Source organism: Nematolebias whitei, chromosome 8 (genome assembly GCF_014905685.2).
Source record: "Nematolebias whitei isolate Nwh7 chromosome 8, NemWhi1, whole genome shotgun sequence".
Lineage (NCBI taxonomy): Eukaryota > Metazoa > Chordata > Actinopteri > Cyprinodontiformes > Rivulidae > Nematolebias > Nematolebias whitei.
In genome coordinates, this window is record NC_056505.1 from 26,395,988 (window position 1) to 26,408,997 (window position 13,010).

General features: G+C 39.5%; 3 protein-coding genes across 3 annotated transcripts in view; all 3 read right to left on the reverse strand.

Moving 5' to 3' along the window:
• Positions 1–13,010, reverse strand: part of acsl2 (acyl-CoA synthetase long chain family member 2) — a 180,440-nt gene that overhangs the window by 110,713 nt on the left and 56,717 nt on the right. The gene's annotated exons all lie outside the window — the stretch shown is intronic.
• prkg1l (protein kinase cGMP-dependent 1, like) overlaps positions 1–13,010 on the reverse strand; it is a 155,914-nt gene that overhangs the window by 75,093 nt on the left and 67,811 nt on the right. The window lies entirely within an intron of this gene.
• Positions 1–13,010, reverse strand: part of bmp1a (bone morphogenetic protein 1a) — a 51,493-nt gene that overhangs the window by 16,581 nt on the left and 21,902 nt on the right. Inside the window, exons 2-6 of the mRNA XM_037681108.1 lie at positions 10,688–10,801; positions 6,086–6,211; positions 4,015–4,132; positions 2,694–2,872; positions 2,406–2,511 (exon numbers count right to left, since the gene is read on the reverse strand). Of these exons, the coding sequence (XP_037537036.1) occupies positions 2,406–2,511; positions 2,694–2,872; positions 4,015–4,132; positions 6,086–6,211; positions 10,688–10,801 (643 nt within the window). The remainder of the gene's footprint in view (positions 1–2,405; positions 2,512–2,693; positions 2,873–4,014; positions 4,133–6,085; positions 6,212–10,687; positions 10,802–13,010) is intronic.

Here is a 13,010-nt window from a genome sequence, read left to right on the forward strand (position 1 = left end):
TTTACACTACAATCTGTGCCCTCATTTACCCATTCATACAGCACTCTCCTAGATCTATACAAAGACTAATCAGAGCTTTATCACATTCATACACCGATGGGACACACATCAGAGGCATTTAGGGGTTCAGTGTCTTGCCCAGGGACACTTGGGCATGTGACTGCTGGTGGAATCGAACCCCCAGCTCTTGTATTGGAGGACGACTGTTCTAACCACTCAGCCACAGCCACCCCTATACATATACAGAAACAAAACAGAATCATGTCAACTCTACTAGAATTAAATATGATTAAATATGGAAATAGGGTGAGTTTGACAAATCTTTTAAACCGTCCGAGGTTTGAGCAGATCTTATTTGAATATATAACTTGTTCCACAGAGCCACTGCAAAGATTTAATCAAGTCTGCTAAACATTATAAAGGTTTAAAGATTATCTTTTGAGATAAGGGCTGATTTAAATCAGCAGCACTTTGTTCTTGGCAATGCTTAGACGTGCACCATTTCCCCAACCTCAGGTCATTCAAAGAGTTATCTACAACAGGTAACCTAATAATTGTTCATACTTCCACAGAACCTCACCTTATATGAACTACTGTAATGTTAGTGCCAATACACTCATATTCCAAGGGATTGATTTCTGACTTTGCCTGCTGTTAAATAATCCAACGAGTGGAATTAGAAGGACTGACTGGTGTTTGGTCTTATCGGGTCCCTCCAGCTGTGACAGAGCAACACTTCTGGTCCTGCAGGGTTCCTGTAACGTCCAGCTGAGTCAGTGACAACGGTTTATTGACATGTAGAGTGCAGAGCTTTAGAAATGTGGAAACAATTTCCTCCTTTATTCATTAATCAACTTTCACTACTCTTTGCTTGGCAGCACGGTGGCTCAGTTGGTAGAGCTGCTGCCTCTCACCAAGCAGATCGCCGGTTTGAATCCCTGCCGGGGGTCTTTCTGGGTGGAGTTTGCATGTTCTCTCCGTGCATGCGTGGGTTTTCTCAGGGTACTCCAGTTTCCTCCCACAGACCAAAAACATGCATGTTAGGCTGATTGGTAACTCTAAATTGTCTCTAGGTGTGAGTGAAAGAGTGAATGGTTGTTCGTGCCGTTTGTCTCTGTGTGTCCCTGTGATGGACTTGAGACCTGTCCAGTGTCCCCCGCCTCTCACACAGTGACTGCTGGATATGGACACCAGTGACTCCCACGACCGTAAAAGGAAGAAGCGTAAAGATGATGGATGGATACTCTTTGTCTTTTGTAAATGACTCTTTGGGGTAAATACATTTTTCTAGGTCGACAGTGGAACTTTATTTAAACCTACTCATCCTAACACCCAAGCACTCTAAAAAAAATAAAAATAAAACGTTCTTAGAAGTCATTAAACTCATCATCAAGCCTCTTCTAAGAGCGTCCAAGAACATAATGAGGTGCTTTATGGTGTGAGGGCAGAACTTTTACTAGAACTTTCTTACAACCTTGAAAGTGGTGGAAAAAGCTGTTGTTATGATGAGACTTCTTTTGCTGATCTCACTCAGATAAACTGCCTTCCCTGTAAAGACACACAAGGCCGCTAGAAAAACAGCAGGAGCCGAGGGGAGGAGCCTTAATTTGAACATGATGTGAGCTGCTACATCACATTGGTATTAACTTAAAACAGATTTGAGTCATTTTAAAAGATCTGCTAAAGCACGTGAGAGTGAAAAGTGTAAACGATGTTGAGGCACTAATAAAACTATTATAAACTTGCAAAACAACACAGGTCTGCTTAGAAATATAAAATTAGGATCCAACAGAAAGTTGTCAAATGGAACCAGACGCACTTCTTCTTTAAAAATCTCACCTCATGCATCAAGTTTAAATTTGTCCGTCAGTAATCACAGAACGACACAAGCTTCTCAAAATGTGACATCAAATCAGATTAGTGCTTCTCTTGTTTCCCTAAATCCAACTTAATGTGAGGACTGACTGTTTTCTCTGATTATGTTTTGGTTTTAGTTTCTTTATTACGATCCACCTTCTCTTCTCAATAAGCCAGTTTTGCACTAAGCGAAAAACAAAAAAAACAAATTCAGATCAAAGACAGAAATTCAAGTAACAGCAGGCTGTTTAAAATAAAAAAAAACATGAATACCTCCAGCAACATGTTAGTTTTCTAGTGATTTTTATTAGTGAGGCAGAACTGAAAGTTCTTTTCTGTCCTTTTTCCTCAGATTTGGGAAACATGCCAGATTACTCAGCAATCGCCTGTGGACGCAGAGCTGGGGCCGTACAGCTCCAGACAGTCTTTCAACATTATGTGCAAAAATGGAAAACAGGGGCGATGGGTTAAAGAGGCGAAGCAGCTTGGTTCGTCTCGAACTGAGACGATTATTCATGTTGGAGCAGTGAACTCTGCTCAGCTCTTACCTGGAAAATGTGTTTCTAGCGTAATGCATGATGCTATCAAAGTCGTAGACTTCTCCCAGAGAGTCCACCTCCCCCGGCTCCATCTTCAAAAAGTTATACTCCTGTCCTGAGAGAGAGAAAAAAAAAAGCACAAGTATAAATGAAATATGAAGCCGAGTCATGCGGTGAACCCTGTTATCTGTGTCAAAGGTGAAATCTGTTGCGACGACTTGATCCTGACTCATCCTACATGCATACAGCTGTGTTGTGGTAAATATTTGAATTCTCAGGTGTCGTGTCTGCTCCTACCTGGCTGAATGTTGTCCCTGATGATGCTGACGTGCTCGTCTCGATCGGGTCTCGTGTGCTCGTGCCAGAAGCCAATCACGTGGCCCAGCTCGTGCACCACAATGCCAAATTTGTCACAGTTTTTGCCGATGGATATGGCCTGGGGACCCCCTCCGCGGCGACCCACGTAGGAACAGCATCTGTGAGTCAGCAATCAGACATGCGGATTCAAACACAGGTATTTATCAAAATATAGAGAGCAGACTTTATGCTTCAGGGATAAAATTATTATCACCAAGACATGAGAGGAAACGATGAGGCGTGGAACGGAACGTTTCAAATTTCTGACTGAGGACAAAAAAGAAACCATGACAAGCTGAACAGCCTCTGGTTTCTATTAAAAGATGCGCGAGACGCTATCATTAACACACGCGGCAGTGACATTTATTTATACGTCTGCCAATGCAAATTGTGCGAGTGATGCTGGAAGCAGGCGCGCTGCGGCGCTCCACCTCAGCGTGACATGAAAGCTTCAGTGTGGGAGCCTGCAGGACGGGCACACACATAATGGCCCTGTGGGCCAGACAGCCGCTCTCTAATTACTGCAAGCCAAGTCCAGCTCTCTTGAGGCACGCCTTGAACTTTGCACAGGACAGATGGGGGCCTGCTGAATATGCAGCGAAGTCAAGGTTTCCCACTGCTAACCGCTGCTGCCTGTGGATAAAGTCATCCTTGTTGCTCAAAAGGCCAGTTACCAGGGAGGCTAAAAATGGACCTTGGCTGCCGGCTGGTAAAAGTTCAGCTTTGTGAGTTTTCTCTGCTTTTTGTTCGGCTCTTTGAGCAGAATGTTACAAATCTGTTTGTGTATTGACAAAACAGTGTCCTGCAAACTGAATGTGTGTGAGATTCGCGTGCCCACCACAAACACACAAAAATACTATCATCAGGTGGCTGCCGTTCCCGAGAACACAAAACATATTTAACCCAAACACTATGAAATAACGAAAGTTATGCATGACTGAACAGATTATCAATGGTAGCTTAGTAGCAACAATAAGAAATGGGTGAGGAGGAAGGTGAGGATGTCTCCCTCTTTGTGTGCAGTCCTGTACACAGTTTGACACAAAGCTCCATAAATGAGGCAGCTCGAGGACGACACAGGAAATTCCTTGCCCGTCACTTTCAGAACTGGTAAATAACGCCTTCCTGACTGCAGAGAGTGCAAACAGAAAGATGGGACACCAGAGCATTCACACACCAACTAATTAGCTGTGGATAACAAAGACGCAGCAGTCTGGCTCTGACTTCCTTCATGTGGGAACGTAAGACTCCAATGACTCACCCGCACGGACGGTAGGTGAAGACAATGTAGCTCTCCTCCTGGGTCCTCTCTATAAAGGTCACGCAGGTGTGCTTCTCCCAGTGCCGCATGGCTTGGCGGAATATCGCCCGCTGGCTGCCTGAATGGGAAACAGGAAGCAGAAGAAAACAGTCAAGACACACAACCTTATCTGAACTTAAAGGGATTATAACTGACGCAAAAGGTTCATAAAATCATGTTTGCATGAAACTCTGGGAATTTTTTAAAAGTTGGGAAATGTTTTAAGATGTCAGCACTTTGGTCTCGTCCTCACTCATGTTCGCTGTTAGGTCCTGAGTCGGATCAGGATTAAACTCCTTTTATTCAAATTGAAGCTATTCAAAGAGCTATCTACTACAAGTAAGATATTAATTAATTAACTGTTTCATAGAAGCCCACATTTTACGACTTTGCTACTGGATAGGGAATATTGAAATTATTGAATTATTATTTTTAATGATTGAAAGCAAGGTTTTCTGCTAATTAAAAAAACAATTAACATAATTTCCATCTATATATCAGCAACATTACTTCTTTAAAACGTCTTCAGTTGATCCAAAATGCTGCTGCCAGAGTCTTAACTGGAGTTAGTAGGAGATCATATCTCTCCAGTTTTGGTTTCTCTCCACTGGCTCCCTGTCAAATCCAGAATTGAATTCAAAATCTTACAACGTACTTCTAACCTACAAAGCTCTCAACAACCTAGCTCCATCGTATATTCAAGATATTGTTCCATATTTTACTAACACAGCACTTTGCGCTTAAACTGCAGGTTTACTTGTGGTTCCTAGAGTTTCCAAGAGCAGAATGGGAGGAAGATCTTTCAGTTCTCAGGCTCCTCTCTTGTGGAACCAACTTCCAGTTTCTGTCCATGAGGCTGACACATTGTCCAGTTTAAGACTGGGATTAAAACTTTCCTTTTTGATAAATCCTATAGTTAGGGTTGGCTTGTTATGCTGCTATAGGTTTAGATTACTGGAGGACAAATTGACCTAATTTCCTTAAATGAATTGTTAAAATTGAATAGTTTTCATTTGATACTATTTCTATCTTAACATTTGATTCTTGACCTGCCATTGTGTATCTGTTCCTCCTTCCTGTTCCTCTCAAACCCAGCCGGTCGAAGCAGATGGACGCTTGTCCTGAGCCTGGTTCTGCTGAAACATGTGCCAAACTCGAGGCCCAAGGGCCCCATTTGGCCCTCGTTGCCATCTTATCTGGCCCCCAAGATGTTATTTTAAATGTAAAATACTTTTATCACTTTACTTTTTTTTCTTCAGCATTGATTATGATGTAAACTGCAACAGAGAACATCAAATGAGACCAATCAAACTCTTGTTGAGGAACCTGCAACCAAGAAAAGATGTTGGGTATCTAACTAGAGTTAATTTAGATTCTGAAACCGGACCTTAGTTTGAAAAGGTTTTAATTTTGACCCCCTTTTGTAAGTGGGTTTGACACCCCTGGGCTAAAGGTTTCTTCCTCATGAGGGAGTTTTTCCTTTCCACTGTCGCCTTCATGCTCGCTCAAGATGAGAGTTCTGTGATGGAGTTAAACTCAAAGCAGTCTGCTCCTCAGATAATTAATGTTAAATTATTATTTTTATATATATGAATGTTTCTGTTCAGTGCCCTGAGACGACTTCGGTTATGACGTGGCACTATATATAAATAAACTCAATTGAATTGAACAAGCATAAACTTTTTATTATGTTAAAGAAAGTACAACTTCATGACATATTTTGAAAGAAATAATTACAGCTCAAAGCAAACAAAGTATTAAAGCAGAATCATACACATATTAGAGCAGCATCTTATGAAGACCAAGGTCGAGCTCAGATGACAAATACGAGTAATTTTCTTCCACAGCACCCCATTTTAATTAGAAATATGTTTATTTACAGACACATGACATCATCAAGACAACACAGACTCAAATGCAACCACATCCACAAACAAGTTCAAGAGGAGTTTATTGCTCGTAATGCTTTGTGACCATTGCGTGATGCTACCTTCAGTCAGGTGCAGGAAGTGAAGAGTAAACTGTTACCTACCACTGAAGTTACCACTGATGACATAGGGGATAACACCTTCAGGCCAAACGCGCTCAGGTCTGGAGGTGGCGGCTCTTTTTCTGCGCTGTGAACCTGATCCGTTTCCACGGCTGCCATCGGCAGATCCTGAGGATTGAAAACGAATCAACAAAATAAAGACCAGTTCAGTTCTTGATGAAGACTGGGATCGTTCCTCCTACATCTGTGCACAGAGACAGCACCGACTCAGAAGATAAATGAACATTTATCCTACAACCAGCAGGAAATCTTTAAAGCTTCATCAAATTAAATATTCCTCAATTAAAACTCGTCAAACTACTTTCTTCTCCTGTTTTCTAAGTTTCTTCCCTTTATAAAGAATTTTTAATATGAGAACAATGCTTTGATCTTCAAAATTAAATTCACAGTGTAAATGTCACTCAACCGTGCACGACCTGTTACCATGGTGACTAAGCCCCCACCTAAACCTGAAGATTAAAATAGAAATCATATATGTGAAGCACGTGATGCACGGCCAATCTGCAGAACAAGAGTTGATAATAGAAATGCACATGAAAGGATTCAGTCATAAAAAAAAAAAACCACAAACCATTGAACATTTTTCTTTAGACGATTCAGTAAATGTATAAAAAAAAATTAAATAAAGAAACTTAACATTGTATGTTCTGTAGAAGAAATATGATTTGATAAGCAAAGATGCTAATAGTGTGGTAGTTTTAGAGGAATATTGATTCTGACAAAAAAAATATAAAAACTACTGTGAGCCATCATCATCCTCATCATCATCATGTGAACAGAGACGTTTCTACAGCACATAAAGCTTAGCTTGAAAAAGTCACAAAATTTCACTTTAAAACTAAAATTCAATTAAAATTATGCCCGTTTTATTTATTTTTTTAATATAAAAAGGTACAAATTTAACCACTAGATAAGATGTAAACTTCAGAATTTGTGATTTCACCATTTTATTTCCAGAGTGGACCAATTAGTCACCAGATGAACAATCAGCATGTGCGTGTAAAATGTTACCAATTATATAAATATCACCTGCCTTTTACCTTTCAGCGACAGGTGATAATGATTTTACCTGTTTGTGAGTGTTTAGCATAAAATGAACACATTTTACTGAAACCTTTAGAAGATAGCTACTGGACTTGTGTCTACAACTGATTTGACTTTTGGAGTCAACCCAATATAAGATGGACGCCACAGCTCTCTGACCTTAGAAAGATAAAAACAGCTATAACTTATTGCGTTTTGCAGGTATTAATGTCATGTTTGGTGTGGTAGTAGCTGAGAGTCATCCTCAACACATATGAGTAATAACAGATCAAGCAAGGTCTGTAAGTACAGCATGAGATTGTGCAGCACGTCATGTAAGACGATAACTCTCTCCTCAACATAAGATGATCTCAGGCTACAACTATGGCATGAAAGGCGGCGGGTAATATGCATTCCTTCAAGGAATGCTAGGCCTTTTATTTTGTGAAAGTTTTGACTCTGGATGAGGCATGCTACACTTTAATAACTGATTGAAATTACAGTAATAGCTGAAAAAGCAGAAGTGAGTTATTTCATTGCAAGGAGGGTCAGTCATCTGAGTAGGAGTGAAGATAAATTTTTTTCCGATGAACAAGACTGAAAAATAGCTGAGAAGCAGTTTGAAGTAAATGCACGACTCGGAAGTGGTTCAAAGAATCATCTTAAGACGTGCGGCTGCATTTTATTCTTTGAATTCTTCCACTTAAACAAAAAGTGGAACAGTCAGTTTTAGCTTTTACCCGACATGACCCAAAATTTATACAATTTATTATTATTTTCTACTGTTGGGTTAACACAACGGGCAGCACGGTGGCGCAGTCGGTAGAGCTGCTGCCTCTCAGTGAGCAGGTCGCTGGTTTAAATCCCAGTTGAGGCCATTTCTGGGTAAAGTTTGCATGTTCTTTACGTGCATGTGTGGGTTTTCTCTGGGTACTCTTCCTCCCACAGACCAAAAACATGCATGTTAGGCTGATTGGTAACTCTAAAATGTCCCTAGGTGTGAGTGAGAGAGTGAATGGTTGTTTGTCTCTATGTGTCCCTGTGATGGACTGGAGACTTGTCCAGGGTGTCCCCCGTGACCCGAAAAGGAAGGAGCGGGTAAAGATAATGGATGGATGGATGGGTTACCACAAGACGCTTTAAGTTAAAACATGCAGAATGCCACATGCTTTTATTAAATCAATAACTTCAAAAAAATATATATATTTTTAAACACGCTGATCTTTAGAGCAGTGGATCCTGACCCTGGTCCTCGAGGAACACTATCCTGCACGTTTTAGTTGTTTCCCTGCTTTGACACACCTGAGTCAGTGATTGAATTACTTCCTGAACCACTGACTCAGGTGTGCTGGAGCAGGGCAGCAACTAAAACGTGCAGGATAGTGTTCCTCGAGGACCAGGGTGGGGAGAACATGTCTGAGGGTTTCACAACATCAGCACCACAGACGACCCTGCTGAAGGGCCGAGTCTGAAAGCTCTGGCTCATCGTTCCACAACAATACCTGAAGTTGTGACTGTGGGCTCTCGTGTTTTTGTTTAACGGTTTACAGGGAACGGTGCGTTCTGTTGAAGATCCATCTGCACGAGCCAGTGTTAGCAGTCCTGCGAGAACAATTATCACGTACACTTGTGGGGAAAATGCTGATAACAGCCAAAAATGCTCAAACTGATAAGAAGTCCTGCAGAGACTAAACGTGTGGAAAATCTGCTAAATATCAAAAAGTGATTAAATCTGCCTCATTTATTTACATGAAGATAGGAAAGCTTTTTTAAAGGCCGGAACATAAATATGTTGTATCAACTAAACTGCGCGTCTTTTCTGTTTTGATCTATGTTTACAGTCCTGAAAAGAGAGTCATTTGTGTAGCAAAGATTTTGGATGTCCATGATTTCAATGACTAAAACTATGTTTTATTTTAAATTAAAATATTTACTGCCTGCCACTGAAAGGAGGCGATAGTGTAATTGTCTGTGTGTGTCTATAACTTTATTCGTCTGTCTGTTAGCAAAACATCTCATGAACCAGAGGTCAAATTTTAATGAAACTCTTATAAAAGCAATGACTTAATGCAGAACTACAACTGATTAACTTTTGGAGTTAACCCAATTTAAGATGGCCACCACAGCTGATCAACTTTAAAAAAAAAATGCAACAATGTTCAGTCAGGTCATCTGGACGGTTTCTTTTTTTTTTTTTTCATGAGATGTTTCGTCCTTCATCCAAAGGACTTCTTCAATCTGAGGAGCCACCAAACAAAACTGATTCCCACAAACCACATACTCCATATTGGAAAGAGCCAATTTGCTGGTGCTAAAATGGCCTCCGGGGCCCGCCCTCTCCCCCGTCTACTCCTTTGAGACAGTCATGCTAAAGTGGTTCAAAACACTGAAGTTCATGCTCAATAATCCAGAAAGAAATCCAACAAAGTTCAGTCAGGTCATCGGGACAGTTTCTTTTTTTTTTTTTTTTTTTGCTGAGACGTTTCGTCCTTCATCCAAAGGATTTCTTCAATCTGAGGAGCCACAAACAAAGGAGTATACTGTTTGTGGGAATGAGTTTTATTTGGTGGCTCCTCAGATTGAAGAAATCCTTTGGATGAAGGACGAAACATCTCAACAAAAAAAGAAACCGTCCAGATGATCTGACTGAACATGGCTGGATTTTTACCTGTATTACTGAGCATGAACTTTGGTGTTTAAAAAAACCTGTTCAGTTTCACAAATAATGAGCTAAAGTTTGATGTTGTAGTAGCCGAGAGTAATCCATAACTCATACTTTGAGTGCTACAACAGATTTTCATGAAACTCTCAGACATTAGTCATTGCATCTGCAGCTTGTTCATTTTTTGGAGTGAACTTGATTCAGGACAGCCTTAGAAAAAAAAAAAAAAAAGATTATTAGTCTGTTTTAGAGGTACTGAGACATATTTTCGTGCGGTAGTAGCTAAGAGCCTTCCCAACAAATACACCAAGCGCTTACAGATTGCACAAAATCTCGTCAGATCACGTGACTGTACATAAGATTAGTTCCAAAGTTTGACCAAAACAATTTATTATCCAAGCTGAAAACTCTGCCACAAAAGATGGCAGGAAATACGTCATCCTTCAAGGAATGAAGGCCTTTGATTTCAGATTCCACTGACCTTTGAACGCACCGTGTTGGTTTAAATACACTGATAGATGTATAAACTTCCACCAGTTACAAAGTGTTAGTTTGTGGACTGACTCACAGCTGTAGTTTAAAAAGCGCCTTTCAATTTGGAAATAATGTTCGGAGCACAAAGCCCAGCAATTACTCTCAAACACTGATTTACAGGTGCTGTGAAGTGTACCGATGACAGAGGCTCTTATTGAAAGAGGCTGCTAAGTAGAGAGGATGTGAGAGACTGAGAGAGTAATGCCCTCATGCAGAAGAGGTTCTCAGTTTAAAACCATATAGGAGCTACGATTAATCCAGGTTCTTGTTTCAACTTGACTGCGAGCGACAATCCAAACCTCGGCTTTCTAATGAGGTGTAGTTTCATCAAACTGTTCAGATGGAGCTGCGCTAGCTGGTGTTACCTGGATCTGTGTGGTTGAAGGTCTGGACGGTTCTCTGAGCCAAATCTATTATTCTGTCCACTTTAAAGGATTTCAGGTCCTCTTCATCCAAAGCAATGTCTCCCAGAAAGGCAACTGAAACACACACACATGCATAGGAATAAATAAATAAAATAAAAATAAGACATTTAAAAAAGCATTGAAGTTAAAGGCAACATGAAGCATCACTTTATGGCCAGCCTGGAACTACTGGAGCTGCACAGACCAGTCGAAACACTCGAGGCACTCCTGAAAGTACATTTCTATTTAGTTGACTCTGTTCTGTTTACATTTTCCTCACAGTGAAATAAAAAATAGAGTTGTTGGGCACAAGTATGTCACCCTGGTTTACAGACTGGCTGCGTCTCAGTTCAGTTTAAGGATAAAGAAGGCAACATATATCACACGAGGACTGTAAAGGCAGCGCAGTAACTCTGCAGTCTGTTGGCACGATACATTTATAGTCCAAACGTTAACTAACAACAGAAGTTACATTGTGTGCTCCGACACTCATGGATAGTTAAGATTGAAACGAGATGCTGACACGAACTCCGTGGAGTAATATGGGGCACCTTGAACGAGTAACAACTCTTTAATGAGGCCAAGGAGATGGAAAAGAAGCACTTTATGAGGAATGGGATTCATTAGATTTCTCACTAATGTCCCTTAGCTAGAAGTCCTCTCTGCAGAGACAATGTGCTCAGTTTTTACAGGCTTTTAACACCAGAACGTTTTCAGGATTTATGACCCAGCTTGTATGCAGGAGTTTGAAGGAATGAGGTGGGGGGGATCCTCGAGAAATGTGAAGCAGGAGAGGGAGGGGTGGAAATAGCAAAGAGGTGGCACTGTAATTTATCTCTGAACTGGAGATGACAGTAAGAAGCCGGGAGGAGAGGAAGGAGACGTATCTATTCTGCTCACCCCACGGTTTTTGAAGAGAAAAGGACAATGACAGTTTAACAACACAGGACAGTCTTTAAATTTAGGTTAATGAGATGCTTTCCAGAAACTGTCCAGATGACCTGACTGAAAAATGTTGGATTTTATACCTGGATTATTGAGCATGGACTTTGTTGTTCTTTCCAGTAGTACTTTTATTATTTTTAATGATCCACAATGATATAAGCTTTCCTTATTGCTGAACGTGCCAAATAATTATAACTAGTGAAATTGCATCAAAATGCAGTGTGAATGCTAATTGCTGAAGAAACTACTAAAAACAAGCTGAAATAAAAATTTTAAAAATTTTGAAATGAAACTGAAATGGAAAAGCAAGCCTAAATTAGCAGAAGAAAGCAGAAAGAACACATGTATTTGCTGAATCAGTTTAAATAAGAAGAGATTAATACAAAAATTAGGAAAGTAGGAAAAAAATTAGCAAAAGGAATAGCTGAAAAGTAGCTGAAAGGCAGAAAGAAGCTTAAACTACCAGAAGGAAGCGGAAAGAGCTGAAATGAGCAAAAAAATGTGGAATTGGCTGACAAAGCTAAAGTTAGCATAAAACAGCTAAATAGTAGTTGAAATACCAGAAATGTCTGAAATTAGCATAATTAAGCTGGAAGGAGTATAACAAGCTGAAATTAGCATAAAAAGTAGAAGTAGCAAAAATGATTAAAAACTTGAATTTATCTGAAAACAGCCAAAATTAGCTAAAAAAAGCTAAAAAAAAAAAATAGCTGTAAAAGGTAGAACAAGCTTAAATTAGCAGAAGGCAGAAAGAACATGTTTGCCCAATTTGGCTTAAATAAACAATAATGAGCATTAAAAAAGTGAAAATTATCTGAAAAAAGCTGGGGGGAAAAAACAGCTAAAAAGTAGCTAAAAAGGCATAAATTACCAGAAGTGGAAAGAGCACATTTTTGCTGACTTAGGCTGAAAACAGCTGAAATGAGTGCTAAAAATATGGAATTAGCTGTAAAAGGTAAAATTAGCATAAATCCGCTAAAAAGTAGCTGAAATAATAGAAAAGGCTGAAACTTGCAGAAATAAGCTGAAAGAAGCATAACAAGCTGAAATGATCAGAAAGAAGTTAGAAGAAGCACAAAAATGTTGTAGTTAGCAGAAAGAATCAGAAGCAAGCACAAAACAGCAAATATACATATATATACATATACATATATATATATACATATACATATACATATATACATATACATATACATATATATATATACATATACATATATATATATACATATATATATATACATATATATATATACATATATATATATACATATATACATATATATATACATATATACATATATATATACATATATACATATATATATACATATATATA